At 39.9% G+C, this 22,751-nt stretch overlaps 1 protein-coding gene across 2 annotated transcripts in view; it reads right to left on the bottom strand.

Moving 5' to 3' along the window:
* Window positions 1-3,079: 3,079 nt before the first annotated feature.
* The window catches only part of RAD50 (RAD50 double strand break repair protein), a 97,414-nt gene continuing 77,742 nt past the window's right edge, over window positions 3,080-22,751 (bottom strand). For both annotated transcript variants that reach the window (XM_035290883.2, XM_035290882.2), the window contains exons 22-25: window positions 10,938-11,023; window positions 9,909-10,051; window positions 7,350-7,483; window positions 3,080-5,988 (exon numbers count right to left, since the gene is read on the bottom strand). In XM_035290883.2, coding sequence (XP_035146774.2) covers window positions 5,802-5,988; window positions 7,350-7,483; window positions 9,909-10,051; window positions 10,938-11,023 — 550 coding nt within the window. In that variant the 3' untranslated portion in view covers window positions 3,080-5,801. The remainder of the gene's footprint in view (window positions 5,989-7,349; window positions 7,484-9,908; window positions 10,052-10,937; window positions 11,024-22,751) is intronic.

The following is a 22,751-nucleotide window of genomic DNA, read 5'->3' on the forward strand; positions in this document are numbered from 1 at the left end:
AGGTTCATGATGTCCATATCTTCTTATTGGTGATGTTGACCCTGACCACTTAAGGTTAAGATGGTTTCTGTTAGGTTCCTCCATGATAAAGTTACTGTCTTTCCCTTTTTAGTTATTAAAAATATTGGGAAAGTTTGAGATTATATAATTTTTTTCTCAGATTTGTGCCTACTAGTATTAGCTTCATCAGTGACTCGTCTGAAATGATTTTTGTATTTACCTAGTGAAGATTTTTCTTTTTCCCTTCTACATTTATTGTAATTTTATAAAGAAGTGTTGTCCTCGTCCTTCATTTTTTTAAAGTGTTTGTGTATAGCCATAAAAGTTTACAAATATTTATTTCACTCTGAGCTATAATCCAATACTGTATTGTTTCTCAAACTGTTCTGCCTTTGATCACTGCGAGTTACTTCAGGTTGGGTTCTGTATTCTTTGAACAAACTCCACCATTTTTTTAAAGTAAATATTTTAATTTCTGGCACCACAGAAATTCTAGGCTTATTTTGTGTTTTCCTTGCCTCAGCCCTGAAACCAACCACTTCTCCAAGGAGCCAGAGTTCCTTTTATTGAAGAGGGTGCTTTAAAAATCAAGGTCTTGGAACTAGGTGTCCTCATTATTACCAGGTTATCATCACATTGGGCCCTCTTTAAATAACTGTCTTGCTTTTACTATAGGTTTTTTTGTTATTTTCTTAGTGGTTACCCTGGGGATTACAAATGAACATCTTAATTTAAATGAATGTCAACTTAATTTCCATTTCAAAAGTTCCTCTATAGCCCTGTTCCCACTATTTTGTAGTATTGTCATATAAATTATATCTTTATATATATTGTAAGCCCATCAACAGTGTTAAAATTCTTAATGCAGTTGCCTTTAAATCATATAGGAAAAGTTACACCCCAAAATACATTTATACTTTTATATTACCTATATTTATTTCTTCATGTGCATTTGAGTTGTTTCATTTTATCCTTTATTCTCCTTTTATATTTCTTGTAGAGCAAGTCTGGTGAAGACCACGGTATTTGTTTACCTGGGAATGTCTTCATTTTTCTTGTTTTGAAGACAGTTTTTCTGGATATAGAATTCTTGTTTGAGACTGGGCAGTAGCCCACACCTTAATCCCAGCATTTTGGGAGGCCAGGGTGAGAGGACTGCTTCAGACTAAGGCTGCTTAAGATCAGCCTGGGCAAGATAGCAAGACCTTGTCTCTACAAAAACAAAGCCAAAAAAAAAAAAAAAAACCACACACACACAAATGAAACAAAAAACCAACTTTTTTTTTTTTTTTTTTAAAGTGTGGTGGCACATGTTGGTAGTCCTATTTAAGAAGCTGAGGGAAGAGGATTGCTTGAGCCCAGGAGTTCAAAGCTACAGTGAACTATGTTTGCACCACTGCAAAAAGAATTATTGGTTAATAGTCTTTTTAATTCAGCACTTTCAATATGTCATTTCACTGCTTTCAAGCTTGCATTATTTCTTATGAGAATTCAGTTCTTAGCTTTATTTGCTTCTTTGGCATCTTTTTCAACAATTTGACCATGATGCATCTAAATATGATTCCTTTTGAGATTACCCTACTTGGGAGTTTGTTTAGTTTCTTGGATACGAAGATTAATGTTTTCATAAAATTTGGAAAGTTTTGGGTCACTATTTCTTCAAATAGTCTTTCTGCTCCTTTTTCCCCCCATTCTGGGATTCTCATGATTGGTATACCTGGTATTTTGGTACACTTGATAGTGTCTCAAAGGTCTCTGAAGCTCTTAATTTTTCTTCGTTCTTCTATTCCTCAGACTGCATAATCTCAATTGACCTGTCTTCAACTTTTTTGTCAGTTCAAACCTGCTGCTGAGTCCCATCTAGTGAATTTTTATTTCCATTATTGTATTTCTCAACTCCAGAATTTCCATTTGGTTCTTTTTTTATAATGTCTGCCTCATTACTGTTAGTCCCAATAATTTGGTGAAACATCAGTCTCATAAGTTAATTCTTTAGACGTCATTTCCGTTAGTTCCTCAAACATATTTATAATAGCTGATACCTAAAGTCTTTGTCTATTAAGTCTAACATCTGGGCTTCTTCAGAGATTGTTTCTATTGACTGCCTTTTAAATTGCTGTGTATAGTATGTGTCATGTTTCTGTTGTGTGTCTTGTTTTAAATATTATATCAATTATTTAAGTCAGATTACCCTCTCTCCAAGGTTTTCACCTGTTAGTATTTCTTATTGTTGCTGCTGTTGGTTCTGTGAATTTCCTGGACTAATTCTGTAAATTCTATACCCTGTCATGTTTGACTCCTGAAGTCTCTACTCAGCCTAGGGCATAAACTAATAGATATTAGTCATGTCACTGTTGTGTCAACTGCCTTTATTTTCATTTCTGGCATGAATTGAGTTTCAAGGTTAGCCAGAGATGAGAGCCTAGGACATGCATACTCCCTGCACATGCATATGGACTTCTAGATTCCCAGGAATATGCTTGAGCTCATCAAAGCTCCAGGGACATCTCCCCAGATTTTTCTTTTTATTAGTCAGCCTTTTGTTAGCCCCATCTGGTAACGCTGCCTAGGGCAGCCACAGTGTTAACCAGTTGCCACTGATTATCCTGCAGGAAGGGCTGCTTTCAGAGTGGGCTCTAAGTCAAATAAAGACAGATCCTGAAAATGGAGCTTTTCGGTGAGCTGCCAGACAAGTCAAATAGAGGCAGTTCTCTGGCACTGGAGATCTGGGGGGCCTCCAGATCCATTCTGCCTCCTCCAATGGTTACTAGGTTGCTGGTTTTCACAGATACTAAGAAGGCTATTGGTTTTCAAGGCTACCATGGAACAAGGAAGAGGGGCATGGGATTAGGCCAACTTAAAATGCCACTTTCTGTTCTTACGGAGATGCTGTTTTCCTTTAATAAACATGCCTTGGCTTGTAGCTAGCCATTGGTTAATTTCAAAGTTCTGAAAAGGTTGATTTTGACATTTTTGCCAGTCCTGTTGCTTTTATGAAGGAGATTTTGGATGGTATTTACTCCACCCTTATGGAAGTAGAAATCTTTTATATACTAAAATTATAAATTTAACCTTTGGATTCAGTTAACACCACAGGGTTCTTTTTATTCCTTCTTTTCCTGATATGCAAACATCTTTTTCCAACAGTGAGAAACTAAATTCGTATTATCTACAACACAGGTATATATTTGTTTGGCTTTAGTATATACATAAAAGTTTCAGAATTGCTAACCCACACCCCTGTGAGAAACACATTTTCTTGAGTTACTTTTTAAAAAGATCACTGGCTGCTGTGTTGAGAACTATGGGGAGCAGGCCCTAAATCAGTGGGAGCAGTTATGTGGTCATTCAGATTATTCAGGTTAGAGATGGCAGTGGCTTGGACCAGAGCAATGATGGTTTAGATAAGGGCTTCCCAACCCCTGGACTACAGACCATTATCTGTCCTTGGCCTGGTAGAAACAGAATCGCACAGCAGGAATCACACAGCAGAAGGTGAGTGGGCAGGTGAGGGAGCATTACTGCATGAGCTCCACCTCTTACCAGATTGGTGGCAACATTAGATTCTCACAGGAGTGCAAACTCTACTGCAAATTTGCATGTGAGGGATCTAGGTTGTATGCTCCTTATGAGAATCTAATGCCTGATGATCTGAGATCGAACAGTTTCATCCCAAAACCATCCCCCTCACCCCACCCATCCATGGAAAAATTGTCTTCCACAAAATTGGTCCCTGGTGCCAAAAAGGTTGAGGACCACTGGTTTTAATGGTGAGGCATGGTCAGATTCTGGATGTGTTTTGAAAATTGAACCCATTGTATTAAACTGATGAATTAGATATGAGATAAAGAATCAAGGATAATGCCAGAATTTTTGCCTGAGCAACTGGAATAATGGAATTGCCATTAGTTGAAAGCCTATGGAAGAGATGTGAGTGCTGGGAGAAAGATTGGTTTTGGTCATTTTAAGTTGTAGATATTTATTAGATATTCAAGTGGGAACAGACATCCAGTTATCCACCGGCAGCTGAACATATCAGTCAAGCATCTAGGAGAGATCTGGACTGGAGACAAACATTTATGAGTAATCAGTGTATAGATGGTGGTTGTAAGAGCTGTCAGTGCCCTGCCTATACCCTATGATTCTAAGAACTGCCAGTGTGCTCCTGCCAACTTCTAGCTGCTGCTATCTGGTTTTTCTTTTTTTTTTAATAGGGTCTCACTCTGCCACCCAGGCTGGAGTGCAGTGGCACAAATCACAGCTCACTGCAGCCTTGACCCCTCAGGCTCCAGGGATCCTCCCACCTCAGCTGAGTAGCTGAGACTAGAGGTGTGTGCCGCTATGCCTTGCTAATTTTTAAAAAAAAATTTATGTAGAGATGGGGGTTCACTATGTTGCTCAGGCTGCTTTTTTCTTTTTAAACTGTGGTAAGCAGCTCTGCTGGTACATATGGCCAGCCAATAACTGTAACACGTGCTAGAATAACCCTCATTCAGTAACTCTGGGAAGTTGTATAAATACTCCATGTCTGTTGCCCCTCAGGTGGGATAATTCTGAGGTATGTATTTTGCCAAACTCCCCTGTCTCCATCCATGGAAAAATTGTCTTCCACAAAATTGGTCCCTGGTGCCAAAAAGGTTGAGGACCACTGGTTTTAATGGTGAGGCATGGTCAGATTCTGGATGTGTTTTGAAAATTGAACCCATTGTATTAAACTGATGAATTAGATATGAGATAAAGAATCAAGAATAATGCCAGATAAACTCCAATTGCCCACCACTGTAGCTGGTTTAACAGTAAACCTTTCATTGGTTGCTTTCTCTTTTGTACACAATTTCCCCAATTTCCTACTGATTACTTTCACGTGAAGCATTGTTTTAGGTTCTGCTTCCAAGAGAAACTGAACTAAGATAATTTCAAGCTATGAGACTGGATGAGATCACTAAGTAAGTGAACACAGAGAAGAAAGGAGCAGACTCTGAGTACTAAAACCCCGTGACATCAAAGGGCCAGGGAAATGAAGAGGAAATGGCAAAGGAAACAGCATGTGCAGGTTTGCAGGGAGGCACAGGTGGATTCCATTGGGGGGGTTGTCATGAGAATTTGAGGACAATAAAGCGGAGGGTGACATAATGACGGGCCATGGAATTGAAGTTGAATAAGAAGTACATGCATGAGGGAAATGACCTGTGAAAAAGAAACAGTCAATGGATTGAAATTTCAGTGGGGTCAAAGAATTACTGGGGTTGAGGACTGCAGGAGAACTGTAGACACCAAGGGATTATTGGAGAGTGAGATGCTTAAAACTGGGATCTTGGAGGGGTACAGTTATTGTTATTAAAAGGACTAGGCTCTAATACTCAGTTTTTCAGACAACATGCAAGGAAATAAATTCAGAGGTAACATTTAACTCTGTTTTAAACAAACAAACAAAAAAACCCAAAGCCATAAACTTTCAAGGCAGTAATTATCTCCTCCTCAACAGTGTTTTGAGAAGGAGCATGCATTTGCACTGGGGAGGGAAGTACAGAGTCAAGTCTCAGCTGTGCTGCTGGATCCTGAAGGCCTGTCAGAGGCTTGCTGGAATGGGATGAAGTGCAGGGAATCAGAAACAGGGAATCGTCCAATTTTCCATAAAACAACTTCCATGATTTTAGAACCTCTCAACGTCCAAAATCCTAGACCAATGTTCCTTTGAAAGAACATATTTTCTTATTGACTCACGTGATATCAGAAATAAGTAGCTTCTTATATACTTTCTGAGGACCTACATTACTATGGCAGTTAGGTCTTGAATGTTTCTAATGAACATTAAATCCCAGGGAACTAACACTGCATTTCACAATCTCTGAGCACTGATCGATGTTCTTTTTAATCCTGTAGAATTTCTCCACATATTCAGAACGTCCTAAAAGCTCCACAAAATCTTCATCGTGAGTGATTACCAGAAGCTGGAAGTTACGCTGCTGTGAGCGACTTTTTATTATCCTGAAACAATATATTTAGAACATATTATTATTATAGAGCATAACCCCTTCTTTTATTTGAAAAGTCACTGCAGACCTTGTTAGACACATGAACTTGAGCTGTGTGTGACAACCAAGCTTTTTCTGTGCTGTGTCAGGGCCCAGCTACCCTGCAGGAAGTGGAGGGGTGGCCCCATGCCTTCAGGCCAGCCAGGCAGGAGTCTCATCTCCTCTCCGACAGTAGGGACGCATGGCCTGACTCCTCACTTAGGTTTGGCATAGGGACTGGTAAGAATACAAGAACTAGTTTCTTCCAGACCAGAAGGTCTCACTGTAATTAACTGACTTTTCCTTAATGCCCAAACTACTCAACTTTAAAAAGCTTATTCCTTCGCCTGGGATTTTCCTGACCTGTTACTACTTTTCTCTGGAAGAAAAATTTAAAAGTAATAAAGACAAGCTACAGGTAAGGGGAATAACATTGCTTTCTTAAGAGCTGGGTCTACTTAGAATTCTGCCACCACCAGTCACTAGATGCATCATTACTATGACACACAGGGACCTGAGTGGGTGTTCTGGGAACATTTTGCTGAGGTAACCAGCAATGTGACTGAAACCTGAAAGACTTTTTCTTTTAGCTAGCCACTTACTTATCCCCTTCCTGGAGCTGGATGCACTTGAGGTTTCAAAAGCACCCGCCCTTACTTGTGATAGATGCAGAAAGGTGGCCCTGTGCTGCTCAGCTCTCCTTCTGGCCTGACCCATGCTATCTCTTCCAGAAAGGGTCTGTCTAGAGCCAGGAGTACCTGAAACACCTCTTTGACCTCAGGGAAAGTGCCTTTTTCTCTGTCAGCATAGTCCTTACACAAGAGCTGCTTGACAACCTTGCAGTCTGTACCCAACTCAGGTGAATGTGGTAAAAGGTGTGTGTAATTTTACAGATTTTATCTAATCTTGAAAAGCTTTTCGGGTAAGAACTCTGTCATTCCTCACAGTTGTCTGACATGTGGAAAGCTGAAGAGACAGTCCTAAACCCACTACCACTACCTACAGATGTCTTAGCAGGGCATGCTACTAGCTGTACATGACATGTGGGTTCCTCTGGTAGGCTTACAGGAAAACCAAACCAGGCCAGGAACCCCTCACAGTGACTCTCTCGCTGTGAAAACACTTGGGAAGCTGTAGGATGTATTTGGGGCTGCTATTCACCATCTAGTTCCTTGAGGAGTGATCTGAAAAATTACTATCAAAAGGTAAAGTCCAGGGCCTGGCACCAACTGGCTTCCCCAAGAAGTGGGGAATACAACTAGAGAACGTTTTCACCACAGAACTCTCTTCATCTTGAAAAACGATCACAACCTGTCCCAAATGTGAGATACTTACTCAACCAGAGCATGTGCAAGAGATTCAATGTTTTCTCGGTCAAGATTTGTTGTTGGCTCATCCAAGGCAATGATGCCACAGTTGAGGCAAAACGTTTCAGCCAAGGCCAGGCGAATGATGAGTGAGGCTAATACCTGGAAAAAAGCCCCTGTGAGAGAAGCATAGCACAGACCTTCTCATCTCATGGCAGGCAAGCAGTCCTGACATGATCTTTATAGCAGGAAAAAGTGGGAAACATCACAGGTTCACTACGTCACGGGTTCACTGTTAGGAAGAGCCCAGCACTGGGACCAGATTCTTACATCCTCTAGAAGGAGAACCACCAGCTGCATGATCATTCACTACAAAACAAAATGCTCAGAGCAATGCTGATGCCCCCACACAAAAAATTACATCAGCTGCAACCAACTTGAGACCACAGACTAGAAAAAGAGACAATGCCAGCTATCTGTAATAATTTTAATAAAGCTGTAGGAGCAACAACCTTAAAAATTCTTGACCTGGCTATTTTCCTGATAATGAGATCTGTGAGAAAATCTGGACACATTTTCTAGAGCCTCTCACTTTTTCTCATCCACCTTTAAATTTCCATGTTCTTGTGTATAATTCTGAGAGTGAGAGACTAAAAATCCTGGGTCAAAGTATCAGAAATGTGGAGTACAGAAATGTGGTTTCAGTTAAGCTTACCTGTAGGAAATCCAAGTAACTGGAACTTGGATTAGGCATTTTCATGGTTACTAGAAACTTAATACTAAAACCCTCAGATGCAAGCCATCTGAGGATACCAGACACACAGCATTGAGAGTGTAGGGCTATTCTGGAAAGTAGAAACTACTTTGGTGTGAGCTGTAAGTCCCCCTTCCCCCTGAATTTGTGGGTGGGAGTGTATCTGTGAGTTGGTGATTTTAGAATAGTTTACATCTTTTCTTTGATGCCTAGGCAAACCAGCAGATTGCAGAAGACGGCCACAGCTTGGCCCTTAGAGGGACAGGCATTTCCTTCCTGTCTTTGAATCCAAACTGCTGTCAACTCTACCACCACCCACTCACACGCAGAGCCACTGGCTGGCTTCTAGGGCCTCAGCAAAAGCCAGTAGGTAGGATGGAGACCCACCTTCACCAAACTATTTGTTCTCTCCCCTCACACCAAGGAAGCAATAACTGCTAATAAACTTTCATTAACTCAGAATAGCTACAGAAAATCGTTTTCCTCAAGGTATTTCTGAAGGTATTTTTAATCCAGTGAGACCATGTTTCAAACTTGATATTTTCTCATTTATCACTACCACTAAAAATCACCAAAGCCAGTAGTGACACTGATTATAGGTCACAAGTTTGTCATTTTTATAGACTATGATTTAGATAGTAATCTGCAGATGCTTTAAATTGGTATCAGCTGTCTACCTGACATCATTATACATATATGCATGGCATGGCATGTTTTTTTTTTTTTTGAGACGGAATCTTGCTCTGTTGCCCAGGCTGGAGTACAGTGGTGGAATCTTGGCTCGCTGCAACCTCCACCTCCCCAGTTTAAGTGAATCCTCCCAAGTAGCTGGGATTACAGGCACCTGCCACCACACCCAGCTAATTTTTGTATTTTTAATACAGAGACGGTTTCACCATGTTGGCCAGGCTGGTCCCAAACTCCTGACCTCAGGTGATCCATCCACCTCCCAAAGTGCTGGGATTACAGGTGTGAGCCAAGCCATCATGCCTGGCCACATGACATGTTCTTTAAGCAAAAATTGCAAACTATGGAAATAACATAGATAATGTGAGCATCTATTTCTATGATTTTAGAATTTTATTAAGAAAATCAAGGACCGAGAGGAGTTAATCTTCTGCCTTAATCTAAGAGCAGAAAGCTCAAGAATCTGTGACATTTTTGTTATAAACCTGTGCACAAAGAAGGACCCAGCCTTTTTCCCCGAGGATGCCATATTCCTGACTCTTTAAAACGTCATTTCTCTTCCTGATTTCCAATGTAGGCTGTCCTCCCAGAGCCTCACCTGATGCCAGCTGGACTGACCCAGCAGCTAAGTTTTTGTGTATGTGGTGGTAGGGACTTAGTCCTATGAGGGGCTACTTTCTTAGTGAGACTCCCTCATATAGTGGAATGCTACATTCTGGCTTAAGCTAGTCTGGTTTGCAGTACTATTATGTCATTGATTCTGAAACATCTTATGGTTATAATTGCATTTTTTCATTCCTGCAGGCACATAAAATAGTGGTGCATGTTATAATTCGTGATACAGTGACCTTATTCTGATAAAGAGTGCCATGAAAATACTAAAGGGTCTTCAGCTTCTTGTCCTACATTTAGCCTATCCTGTGAGAATGCTACAGGCCCTTCTCTGAAAAGTCTACTTTACATAACGTTGCAGGAAATGTTGGTTAACATCAGGAGAGTGTAATAACAGTAGCTGAGTCTGATTCATTTTATGTGGCAGCAAAGAGCTCCCCACCATTCAGGTGTAGCCTTGGGCGCTTCCACTGCACTGTTTCTCTCTTCTAGTTACTTGGGTGAGTTGGCTCCCCAGGCTTTTCAGATACTTGCCTTTTGTCCCGCACTGCATCGTCCTCGCATATCCAAGGCTGTGTCTCCCTTCAGCATCACCACTCGGTAGTTATAATTCCGCCTTTTATCAGAAGCTGATACATTTTCATCAGCATCAGACCGTATTTCTATGTATTCAATATCTGACACAGAAGAATATTTTAGAGGAACCTATGCTCTGCAGTCTTTTGTCATTTAGAAACATATCAAGTAAGCCTAGGAACAACAGATGAGGCTGACATTACCGGGGAAAACATTGGCTGGCGTAGAACCTGTTTGTCTGGCTGGGAGGATTCAGGAGCCTGGTGGTCTGGCCAGAAGCAACCCAGATGCCCAAGCCCTCAGCCTCAACTCTTCTTAGTTTCCCTGTTAAGAGTTTCCTCTAGGTCAGGCACGCTGGCTCACACCCATAATCCCAGTACTTTGGAAGGCCGAGGCGGGTGGATCACCTGAGGTCAGGAGTTTGACCAGCCTGGCCAACATGGTGAAACCCCATCTCTGTATACTAAAAAAAAAAAACCCCATTTTTGTATACTAAAAATACAAAAATTAGCCAGGCATGGCAGTGCATGCCTGTAATCCCATCTACAACTCAGGAGGCTGAGGTGGGAGAATCGCCTAAACCCAGGAGACGGAGGCTGTAGTTAGCCAAGATCGCACCATTGCACTCCAGCCTGGGTGACAGAACAGAGTGAGATTCTGTCTCAAAAAAAAAAAAAAAAGTTTCCTTCTGATGGTTTCTTATCACATTTTGGCTTATCCTGTCTACACTATGACAGAACCTATTATGTCATCAGCTAAATATAATACCTACTGCAGCCAAATATGTAAGTCCTGTTACGCTTTGGAACAGAAAACTACATTTTCTTGCTACAAGATGTTGCCAAGATAAGAGTTCTTAGAAAAAATCTCAAAGACATGCTTAGAAAGGGGTCCAGGGAGGTAATGCTGGCATGATGAGAGGTCACAAGGGGAAGAGCTGCAGAGAGGGCTTTGGAAAGAGCATTTGTGATACACCACAGTACTCACCTTGTCCACGATAGGTACTTCGCCACAGATCACGAATAATTTTATTGATTTCTTCCATTTTCATACTGTGAAACTTCATTATTGCTCTGAAAAAAGAAGACATTTGTACTTTATATAAAAGATATATGATTATGTGTAATAGTAATATTAAAATACATAAAATGTATAATGTATATAACAAAAATATAAACAACTTCCTCAATATTTTCAATGGTAAAAGAATATATAGTAAGAGCTAGAAAAAATAAATAGCACCAAAACTTTGCTGCTTGACTGATACTGAAAATTGGCAGGCTTATTTCTAGTGATCGAGGGTTACCCTTCTCCATATTCACTATCAAAGATACAACACATACTCCTTTAAGTAAATACTTAAATACTGTGAAAACTTCAGGAAACGTACTTTTTTTTTTTTTGAGACAGAGTCTTCATCTGTCGCCAGGCTGGAGTGCAGTGGCACAATCCTCAGCTCACTGCAACCTCCGCCTCCCATGTTCAAGCAATTCTCCTGCCTCAGCCTCCCGAGTAGCTGGGACTACAGGTGCGCACCACCATGCCCAGCTAATTTTTGTATTTTTTTAGTAGAGACAGGGTTTCACCATGTTGGCCAGGCCAGGATGGTCTCCATCTCTTGACCTCGTGATCCGCCCACCTCGGCCTCCCAAAGTGCTGGGATTACAGACATGAGCCACTGCGCCCGGCCATGGGAACGTAATTTTTTAGTAGACTTTTTTCTTAGGCCATGGTAACTTATTGGAGGGACTGCTTCCACTGATACTCACAGGTCACAGGAAGGCCTGTTGAGTGGACCAGAGGGAGTTAAAGGGGAGGGGAGAATCTCTGGAATTGCCCCCTTGTCCCTCTTCTATTACTATTAAGGTTTACCAAAAGCCAGCTTCTTATGTTATTCTTATTCCTCAGATCTTAGATTTTTGCCAACTGGAAGCTTTGGTTCAGTGAGAACAATTTAGAGGCTTAAGCTGAAATGACCTCAAAATTTTATTTTACCTTTCTATTCACAGATTCAGAAATCCTAATTCTAAATATTAACTTCCATATTTATATTCTAAATCCTAACTCTAAGCACTAACTTCCACTCAGTCCAGTCATGTCCCTGTCCTCAATTCTCTTTTAAGGTAATAGTTTCTAAACTATTAAAGAGAAGAAATGTTTGTAAAAACAAAAGTAGCCTGTCAAAACCTAACACTGTTCCCACCACAGTCACCTTTCACCAAAAAGCCCTTAGGTTCTTTGGAAGGGGGTTTATGAACTAATAAATGTTGCGCCAGTGGTAAGAAGGCAAACATTACTGCGATCACCCTACAAAGGATGTGAGGCAACTTACTTCCATTTGCAGGCCTCTTATCTGATGCATACAAAAAAAGAAACTGAACATAATGCTACTGCCTCTGTAGAATCATTTCATGATCTTCTGGTTCACCAGCAAGAGAAAAAGAAATGACTCAACATAAATACATTTTAAATATCAGATGAAGGACTGTGAAGTAGTAGAAGACTGGAAAACACCATATTCTGCTTGTTGATGAGAATGCAACAAGTCTCCATTTTCTACATTATACATTTAACTCAGCCTAACGTTTTATCCTCCTTTCAAAAGGAGACAGATCTGATTATTTCCTCAAAACTCATGGAATGTTTGACCAATCACGTAAAGACTGCCTTCCCACCACTTATATATTAAGATCCTGATTTTTCAAATGACATTAAAAAAGTTACCTTTCCATTCAAGTTAAAAATCTTCAAAAACTAACATAAGCATTCTAATGTGGAGAATGAGCTCCAGACAGGGAAGGTGTGGCCAAGGCGCACACATACAGTCTCTGCCTTGGCTCCCTTATGCAACACAGGTGGTGTATCCTGGCCCATGGCCAGGTCTGCTGAGATACAGCACTGTGGGAAAAAGCTCTAGTTGAGGGAGAGGTCTAGACCCACCAAAGGGTATGTCCCATAGAGTGGATGACTACCACTGTGGGCTGGACCATTAGCACATCTTTGCGTCCTCTCTGTCTACTGTGGAATTTACAGCTGTACTGCGTAAGAGATGGGGATGACTAAGGTCATTACAGTAATCTACATAAGGAAATAATGATGATAATGGTTATTAATGATGACCAGTTACCATATGTGAGACAAAACTATGCTAAATAATCAATTTCATTTAATCCTTATGACAATATTGGGAGTTAGATACTGTTATCTCCATTTACCATGAACAAAACTGAGGTTCAATGAAATCAGTAACTTGTTCAAGATCAGAGAAAAGTGGCTAGGATATTCATAGTCCTTGAATATGATAATTAAAATTGAAAAGGCAGTCAAAATTCCATCTTTTAAGGCCACCAGACTCAGTTTTATGAGAGAATGTTATCAAATCTTCAAGGTACACCTAGCTCCCAAGTATATAACGTATGGCAGAGCAAGGAGAAACATAAGTAAAAGGAGGGGGAAAAAAGTGCATGTCTATTTTGCTTATGAATATAAACATTCTAAATAAAACCAAATTTAGTAGTAAGGGTGGTAAAAAGAATATATCATGACCAGGTAGTGTTTATACCAAGAAAAAAACAGGACAATTGGGAAAAAATTCAAGATAATTGTAGTAATAGATTAAAAAGAAAAATTTCAATAGATGTCAAAAACACATTTCATGTACTAGAACACTGAATTTTGATAAAATATCCTAAGTGAAAAATAGAAGAATGTTTTCTTAACTGGATAAAATGACTCCCTCAGATATCCACAGCAAGCATCAAATTTAATTGAAAATATATAGAAATGTTCCTCCTAAAACTAAGAAGAAGATAAAAAATGCCTCTTATTATGGCTGCTCTCAAATCATGTCCTGGAAACCCCTAATGATTCAGGGATTTCACAATACAAATCTCTAACTAAAAAGAAATGAAAAAAGAGAGAAAAGCCTGTCATTGTTTTTGCAAGTGACAGAACTGTAGACTTAGAAAATCCAAGAAAATAAACTGAAAAATTATTAAGACTAATGAGGTGGCCAGAAATAAATATATAAAAATGAAATTTTATTATCTAGAGGCAAATGCCAATAGGAAAGACAATAGAAAAAAAACGATCTTAATCATCAATAAAAACCATAAAATGCCTAGGAATAAGTCTAACAAGGTATAGGAGCTAGAGGGAAAAGCTGTAAAACTTACAGTAGGAGAAAAGGAAATGATTGAGTAGAAGATGCACAAGCAGGAGTCCACAATGGTAGATTCGATATTATAAAGACGTTCAATCTCCCCAAAGAATCCATAAATGCAATCCAAACAAAAATCCCAGTAAGATTTAAAAATGCTTAATAGAATCCACAAACTGACTCTAAAGTTCATATAGAATAGATAATGCAAAAGAAGAATCTCAGTGAAACAGGAATAAATTTTAAAAGTTGGTGGACAAAGGAAAATCCAGAATAAACCCAAATGCATATACGACATTAGTTTATAACTGTAACAGTTCAAATCAACTGGAAAGGTTTTAATCGTGTTGCAAAGAATTAAAAATATATATATTACTACTCTTTGTCCAACCTCAAAATAAAATACAGATGAATGAAAGGATTTAAAGCTAAAGTATTTGGGCAGCTGAGGTGGAAGGATTGCTTGAACCTGGAGTTTGAGACCAGGCTGGGCAACACAGTGAGACCCCATCTCTAAAAAAAATTAAATTAGTTGGGTGTGGTGGCAAGTACTTGTAGTTTCAGCTACTTGTGAGGCTGAGATGAGAGGATCACCTGAGCCCAGGAAGCTGAAGCTGTGATCAAGCCACTGCACTCCAGCCTTGGTGACGGAGTGAGACCCTGTCTCAAAAAAAAAAAAAAAAAAAAAAATGCCAAGGCAAAATAAAACTATCAGAAGAAAACATTTTGATAATTTTTAGGACTGGAAAGCCCTTTCTAAATAAGAAACAAAACTGAGAAGCCATAAATCAAAAGACTAAAGATCTGACTACCTAAAAATTAAAAATTGCAAAAGATACCACAAAGAACGTTGATGCAGCTGGCCACAGTGGCTCATGCCTATGATCCCAACACTTTGGGAGGCCAAAGCAGGCAGGTCACTTGAGCTCAGGAGTTTGAGACCAACCTGAGCTCATGGTGAAATGCTGTCTCTACTAAAAATACAAATTTAGCCAGGTGTGGTGATGCATGCCTGAGTAGGCTGAGGCAGAAGAATCGCTTGAACCCAGGAGACAGAGATTGTGCCACTGCACTCCAGCCTGGACGACAGAGCTAGACTCTGTCTCAAAAAAAGAAAAAAAAAAGAAACTTGATGGACAAATGATAAACTAGAAGTAGGTACTTGAAATGTATATGAAAAGAATTAACATCCAGAATCTATTAAAATGTGACAAATCAAGAAAAAGACAACCTAGGAGAAAAACTGGCAAAGAGATATGAATAGGTAATTTTTAGAGAAACACAAGTAGCCAACATATGAAAAGACATTTAACTTCACTAGTAGACAGGGAAATGTAAATTAAATTGTGAGCACTTTTTTGTGCAACCCATAAAATGGTCAATAACAAAATCCAGACATGGAAATGGGCACTTTCATATACTACTAGTAGAAAATTTTTAAGTGTTTTTAGAAGGTAATTTGGTACTAAGTAAAAAGTATACATAACCTGTGAGCCAGTAACTCCACTTCTAGGAAGCTATCTTTTTGATATATCTGCTCTAGTGTGCAAAGACACACCCTGCAGCGTTATCTGTAGTAGCACATATTTAAAAGCTTTCTAATATGTTCAATAGCGATTAAAGTAGATATCATGCATTTTACAGAATATGCAGCCTTTAAAAATAAAAGGCACTTGAATATATGAACATGAAAGATGATTGCCACATGTTAAATGGAAGAAAAAAGCTCAGAAAAATACCTACCTTGTGAAAATGCTTGCACAGAAACAAAAAAGATGTATTTGGGTGTACTACGTGCAAAGCCATTGTGATGGAAATGAAAGTATGTCACGAATGTAATAATTCTTAAGGGCTGAATAAAACTTAGACATTGTTATGGAAATGAACCTAAGTCTACCTTGAAATGTGTTCTTTGATTTGGAGGTATGGAGTATGGGGAAAGCCCAAATATCTGTAATACAAGGCTGACTGGCTTTAGTTGTATAAGTGGTACAAAATATTACAGAATACAAAGGTGGGAAAAAAACCATGTATGTTTGGGAAGGGCTTCATCAAGGTAACATTCTAAGGAGGAGAAATAGCACAGGAAAATATGGGACATCATTAGGGAACAAAATTGTTTGGTTAGAACACAATTGGCAGTAAGAATTGAAATGGGAAAGCCCAGGTATGGAAGTCTTTCCTAAAATTAGAATGGAATAGGGACCACCAACTTTAGGAAAATTAAGCCGGCAGAAGTATAATGGGTGGAGGTGGGGGTAGGAAGGAGGGTAAGAGGTAAGAGGTGGAAAGCTACCATGGTAATACATGAGAATTACTTAGGGTGAAGCCATGGAAAGCAAGCAGTTCTGGGATGGGCATTGTGGCTAAGGCTGGAGGATTGCTTAAGCCCAGGAAGGCGAGGCTGCAGTGAGCTGTGGTCATAAGCACTGCACTCCAGCCTGGGTGACAGAGTGAGATCCTGTACAAGAATCCTATAGGAGCTACTGAGTGACCTATAGTTGCCCAATTAACACACTTTTATCAGGCCGGGCACGGTGGCTCAAGCCTGTAATCCCAGCCCTTTGGGAGGCCGAGGCGGGTGGATCACGAGGTCAACAGATCGAGACCATCCTGGTCAACATGGTGAAACCCCGTCTCTACTAAAAATACAGAAAATTAGCTGGGCATGGTGGCACGTGCCTGTAATCCCAGCTACTCAGGAGGCTGAGGCAGGAGAATTGCCTGAACCTAAGAGGCAGAGGTTGCAGTGAGCTGAGATCGCGCCATTGCACTCCAGCCTGGGTAACAAGAATGAAACTCCGTCTCAAAAACAAAACAAAAAAAAAACACACACTTTTATCACTTGGACTTTACAGGCATTTAACAGCAAATAATTTAAAGAATGATCTTGAAAGTCCATGACTGTCTGCTGAGGCAAAGATCTGAATTTCATGGGCTGCAAACTGTTATGGTTAAGTAGTCATCTGGCTAGCGTATCAGCTCCACTACCTGCCTGGAATGTGCACATCTCTCAGTTAAATGCATATACTAATTTATGTGAAGTAGTATGATTTCTTTGTGAAAACTGGTTCTCAAAAGAAAGTGAGAGGCTGGGCGAGGTGGCTCACGCCTATAATCCCAGCACTTTGGGAGGCTGAGGTAGGTAAATCACTTGAGGTCAGGAGTTTGAGACCACCCTGGCCAATATGGTAAAAACTCCATCTCTACTAAAAATACAAAAATTAGCCAGTGTGGTGGTGGGCACCTGTAATTGGGAGGTGGGAGGCTGGGGCAGGAAGATCACTTGAACTGGGAGGTGGAGCTGAGATTGCACCACTGCACTCCAGCCTGGGTGATAGAGCAAGACTGTCTCAAAAAAAAAAAAAAAAGAAAGAAAGAAAGAAAGTGAGAAGCTCTAAGATGTAAGAAAATAATGATATATAAATTAGTCTGATAATCAAGTAAGAGTCTGAAAGATTTCATTAAAAATTTCATTAACAATTGATTACATCTTATGAGGACAAATGATGGCTTTAGTGGCATTTATATTTCTGGTAATCCATGGAAGTCTTAACAAGCTTGTCCAGCCTGCCTTATTTGGTTGTTGTCCTGTTTTGTTGTAGCCTTTTAGCAGACTGAAGCCATGGTTTTTAGTTTCTGTCTCTAGTGATAAGGAGAAAACAGGGATGAGGAAGAGGCTTTATTGGCCCAACCAGAAAACAGAAGCTAAGAACCCATGAATAGATTCCTTCCCTTGGTCACCCCATAGGCCAACAGCTCACATTCTGGGAGAGGACCCGTCCAGCTCTTGCTTCTTTCCCTATTAAAACCATGTCTAAGACCCAAGCCACTGAGGAAGATTAGCTATCATTGTGGAAAATCTGAACTGATGCTCAAAATCAGAAGTGTATATAAAAAGATGAACTGGATTTCCCTATAGTCTCAAGCTATCATTGAATAAAACATTAATTGGAAGGGCCAAATACATATGTGCTTTTTTCCTAATTAAAAGTATTAGTTCAGACACATGATAAAAAGTCTTAAGTTAAACAAGTTGGAAAAAAGCAATGAAGATTATATAATACTCACAAAGACATCTGCCAACCATGTATTATCCTCATCCTTGTTTTTAAAATTTAAAATTGTACCAAACTTTAAGACATATATTGGTTGCTGAAAAATTTGCCATGACCAGTTATCTTTTATTACATTGGATACTCTTCCCAACCCAAGTACTTAACTACCATAGGAACTTCTTGTCTCCCTACATTTGGGTCAGTGGATCTCCTCTTGCATAAGGGAAATGGTATGTTCCACTGAGTATCATGTTCTAAACTAACAGTGACTTTTATTATGTAGCAAAATTCAAAATCCCTAATTTGCCAAACTTAAGTTATATTATTTTAAAAGTGACCTTTTTTTCTAGATAAGACCCTTTAAACTATTAAATTTCCTAAAATCCTTAAACCTATTAACTTAATTTTCTTTAGTTAGACTCCCAAACATCAGCTTTTACAATTCAGCTTATGGTTCAACCACTATGGCAAGACAGACATCTGTTTAGGTGTGAAGCACCACTAGCTATCTTTGGGTTTTGTAATCTACCCTCTTGATGCTGCAGGAGCTACTGTGAAACCGTACTGCATCCATGGTCATGATGGAGATGGTGACTATAAGGTGAGACTTGAATAAAGTCCTCATCTGAAGTTCCCCTTGAATGCAGGGACCCAGGCTCTGAACAGCCTCACAGAAAGCAAATGATGGATAATTTTCAAATGATGGGTAATTTTCCCCTTTTCATCTATGTGTCTCTGACCATTGCCAATGTCTATACTTAGTGATGTTTTTAGATGATTACTAATAACAGATGATGGTAATCAGCTTTTCTTGAAAATGCACTGCTAATTTCCTGTGTTACCTTAAATAGACAGCTGAATGCAACAATTACACTGACTGCACGCTTTATTCTAAGAGGTGAAAGAATGAGGGAAATTTTGGACCTTACTTTCTTCTGGGTGAGAAGGCAAATTTAAGCTCACAGTATAAACCTTGAGAAGGCCACTGTTTGCAAGCATAAGTGCACAAAGAAAGACTCAATTTTGGGGAAATCTGTATCACTTCTTTTCTTTTTATATAAATAGAAGCCGCCATCTGATTACCAGATAACAGAACTCAGTGAACAGCCTGGCTTTGTTCCTTAAGCAAGCCTAAATTGCTGGAAAGCACTCCTGTACCTCTCCAGCCCTGCCTGGCTCCACCAAGCTCCCTCACAGGTCCTCACTCTGCTCAGCATGATGCCTCTGTGATTGAGGCACTTTTCTCTGCCAAAAAGCCCCTATTCTTATCCAAGACCCAGGACAAAAACAGACTATGGAGCACCTACCAAGGTCTCCGCCATTGGACTGTCAGCAGTTTACAGGAGGGACAGGGTATGATATTCCTGTTTTCCCAGAGCTGGACAAGAAAGGGGCAGAGCAGGGATTGTTGAATTCTTCTTTATTTTTTCTCCTTTAGCCTAATCTTGGAAGTGAAGGGAATTCTTATTCCTGCTGCCACTGGTTCTCAGGGTAAGCAGGGATAGCTGGAGAGCTCCTGCGCATGATTTTCCATTCAGTTAATACATATGAAAGCCCAGGTCTGCAGGTCAATGGGCTTGTTAGTAAGAGAAGACCTGACCTTGCAGCGGATTACTTACAAGTAAAATTTAAAACAAAACCAACCTGCTTATCTAACTTGGTCCCTCAGTCCACTCTAACTATTGCCCCATTTTTCTTGCTCCCCATCACAGGAGAGGTTGTTATAAAAATTATCTACCATAGCTGCCTCCATTTCTTACCTCCCCTTCTCTACCTACCCAACTCCACCAGGCTTCATTTCCAACTGTGCCTCTGACTGCTCCTCATTCATTAACAACTTCCATTTTGTCAAGTTCAAGGGCCACTTCTTAGTCCTCATTTGACCCCAAATAGCATTAGATTCTTGATATATTTTCTTCATTTTGTTTTCAACATACCACATCTTTTAAATTTTCTTCCCACCTCATCAGCTGCTTATTTACTGAATTTGGAAACATAAGGAATGCTGGGACCTTTCCCTTTTTTCTCTATGCTCATTCCACATGTGACCTCATCCCATGGGTTAAATGCCAAGGATATGTTGACAACTCCCCAGTGTATACCTTTCCCTTGAACTCTAGACTTGAGAGTATACATCCAACTGCCTGATAGACATCTCTATTTAGATGTCTACAGGCACTTCAAGCTTAAAGTATACAAAACAGAACTACAGATTTTCTCTCCCCAGTCACACCCATTGCAAGGAATGGCAACCTGTTCCCCCAATATCCTGTTGTTCAAGTAAAAATGTTAGGAGCAACCTTTGTTCTTTACTTTTCCTCCCTTACACTCAATTCAGAATTAAGGCCTGTCAACTCTCTCTCTAGAACAAATCCCAAGTCTATCACTTCCCTCTATTTTCACTGCTACCATCTGATCCAGCCCACCATTATCTCCTGGTTACAAGTATCCTCATTGGTCTCTTTGCTTTTATTCTTGCCTTTTACAATCCATTCTCCACACACAGCAGCCAGTGCAATTTCTTCCAACCAGAAATCAGATTATATTACTTCCCTGCTTCAAACCCAGCAGTGACTGCCCAGTGCAGTCAGAATGAAATAAAACTATTTAACTCAGCTGCAAGGCATGACATACTCTGGGATTCATCTATCTCTGAGTATATTCCAGCCATGCTTGCCTTCTTCCTGATCCTTGGACACTTTCTGTTCGTACTGGTCTTGGCTGATGCATTAACTATTCTCTCTACCCAAAATGCCTGCACCCCCATTTTTTGCATATCTTGCTCCCTTCTCATCAGGTCCCAGCTAAAAGGCCCCTCTGTTACTCTCACATTGTTTTCACTGTAATACTTACTACTTGCCATTTTCTTATTAATTTATTTTTGTTTCTTCATCCTTGTATATGTATCTAGAACAGTACCAAGCATATATGTACTCAAATTTTTATTGAACAAAATCCTAATATGTAACTGTACTTTATGTACACTTATCTCACCGAAGAGTTATAAAATATATAGAAATAACTTATGTTTCTAAACCAGGAAGTATAAGTAACAGTTAAAATGTTTTTATATAAATACTAGTTTTTTTAACTGTTTTAAAAAAAAAGGTCACGCCCATAATCCCAGCACTTTGGGAGGCTGAGGGCGGATCACTTGAAGCCGGGAGTTCAGAACCAGCCTGGCCATCATGGCAAAAACCTCGTCTCTACTAAAAATACAAAAATTAGCCAGGTGTGGTAGCACACGCCTGTAATCCCAGCTATTCAGTTGGCTGAGGCAGGAGAATCGCTTGAACCTGGGAGGCAGAGGTTACAGCGAGCAGAGATCACACCACTGTACTCCAGCCTAAAAAAACCAGTGAGACTCCATCTCAAAAAAAAAGCCAGGGGGCCACTACGGTAGCAGCATGTCACAGTGGTTCTGAGATGTAATTTTATCTCTACCATTTACCTAGGTAATCTTGGGTAGGCTGCTTAATCTCTCTGATACTTGTCCTTTAAAACAGGGTTAGATAAAATAATTAAATTGATTATGGCTATTGTGAAGTATTCAGTTGATATTACTGTCTTCTATGCACAGCCCTCAACCTCAAAGAATGTTTAAATTGCAACAACAGAAACCTACATTTTCTTAATAAATTTAGTTCTTTAGTGGCATTAAAGAATAGAGAACTTAAGAACTTATGTTAAAGAATGGAACAGGACAAAGAAAGCTGGACTAAATCGCCTCTGATCTTTTCTGACTATGCTGAGTAATGGTATAGATTTTTTAAAATTCCACTTTATAGATGAGGAAACAAAAACTCAGAGTATCTAAATAATTTGCTAAATATCATCAGTCAGGACTTAAAATCATCACTATGGAGAACCGTATGGAGGTTCCTAAAAAAACAAAAGACAGAATTACCATATGATTCCACAGTCCCACTTACTGGATATTTATGCAAAGGAAATGAAATCATTAGGTTGAAGAGATACCTGCACTCCCATGTTTATTGCAGCACTATAAATAATACCCAAGATTTGGAAGCAATTTGAAGGTCCATCAACAAATAAACAGATAAACAAAATGTTGTTCTGGCCAGGTGTGGGCAGTGGCTCACACATCTGTAATCCCAACACTTTGGAAGGCTGAGGAGGGAGGATCATTTGAGGTCTGGAGTTCAAGACCAACGTGGCCTACATGGCAAAACCTGTCTCTACTAAAAATACAAAAATTAGCCAGGTGTGGTGACAGGCACCTGTAATCCCAGCTACTCGGGAGGCTGAGGCAGGAGAATTGCATGAACCCAGAAGGCGGAAGTTGCAGTGAGCTGAAATCATACCACTGAACTCCAGTCCTGGCGACAGAGACTCTGTCTCAGTGGCGGGCAGTGGCGGGTGGGGGCAGGGGGGGGCCAAGGGACAAACAAAAAAAAACCAAACAGTGATTCATATACACAATGGGGTACTATTCATCCATAAAATAAAATGAGAGCCTGTCATTTGCAATAACATGAATGGAACTGAAGGACATTATGTTAAGTGAAATTAAGCCAGGCACAGAAAGACAAACTTTGCATGTTCTCATTCATTTGTGGAAGT

Source organism: Callithrix jacchus, chromosome 2 (genome assembly GCF_049354715.1).
Source record: "Callithrix jacchus isolate 240 chromosome 2, calJac240_pri, whole genome shotgun sequence".
Taxonomy (NCBI): Eukaryota; Metazoa; Chordata; class Mammalia; order Primates; family Cebidae; genus Callithrix; species Callithrix jacchus.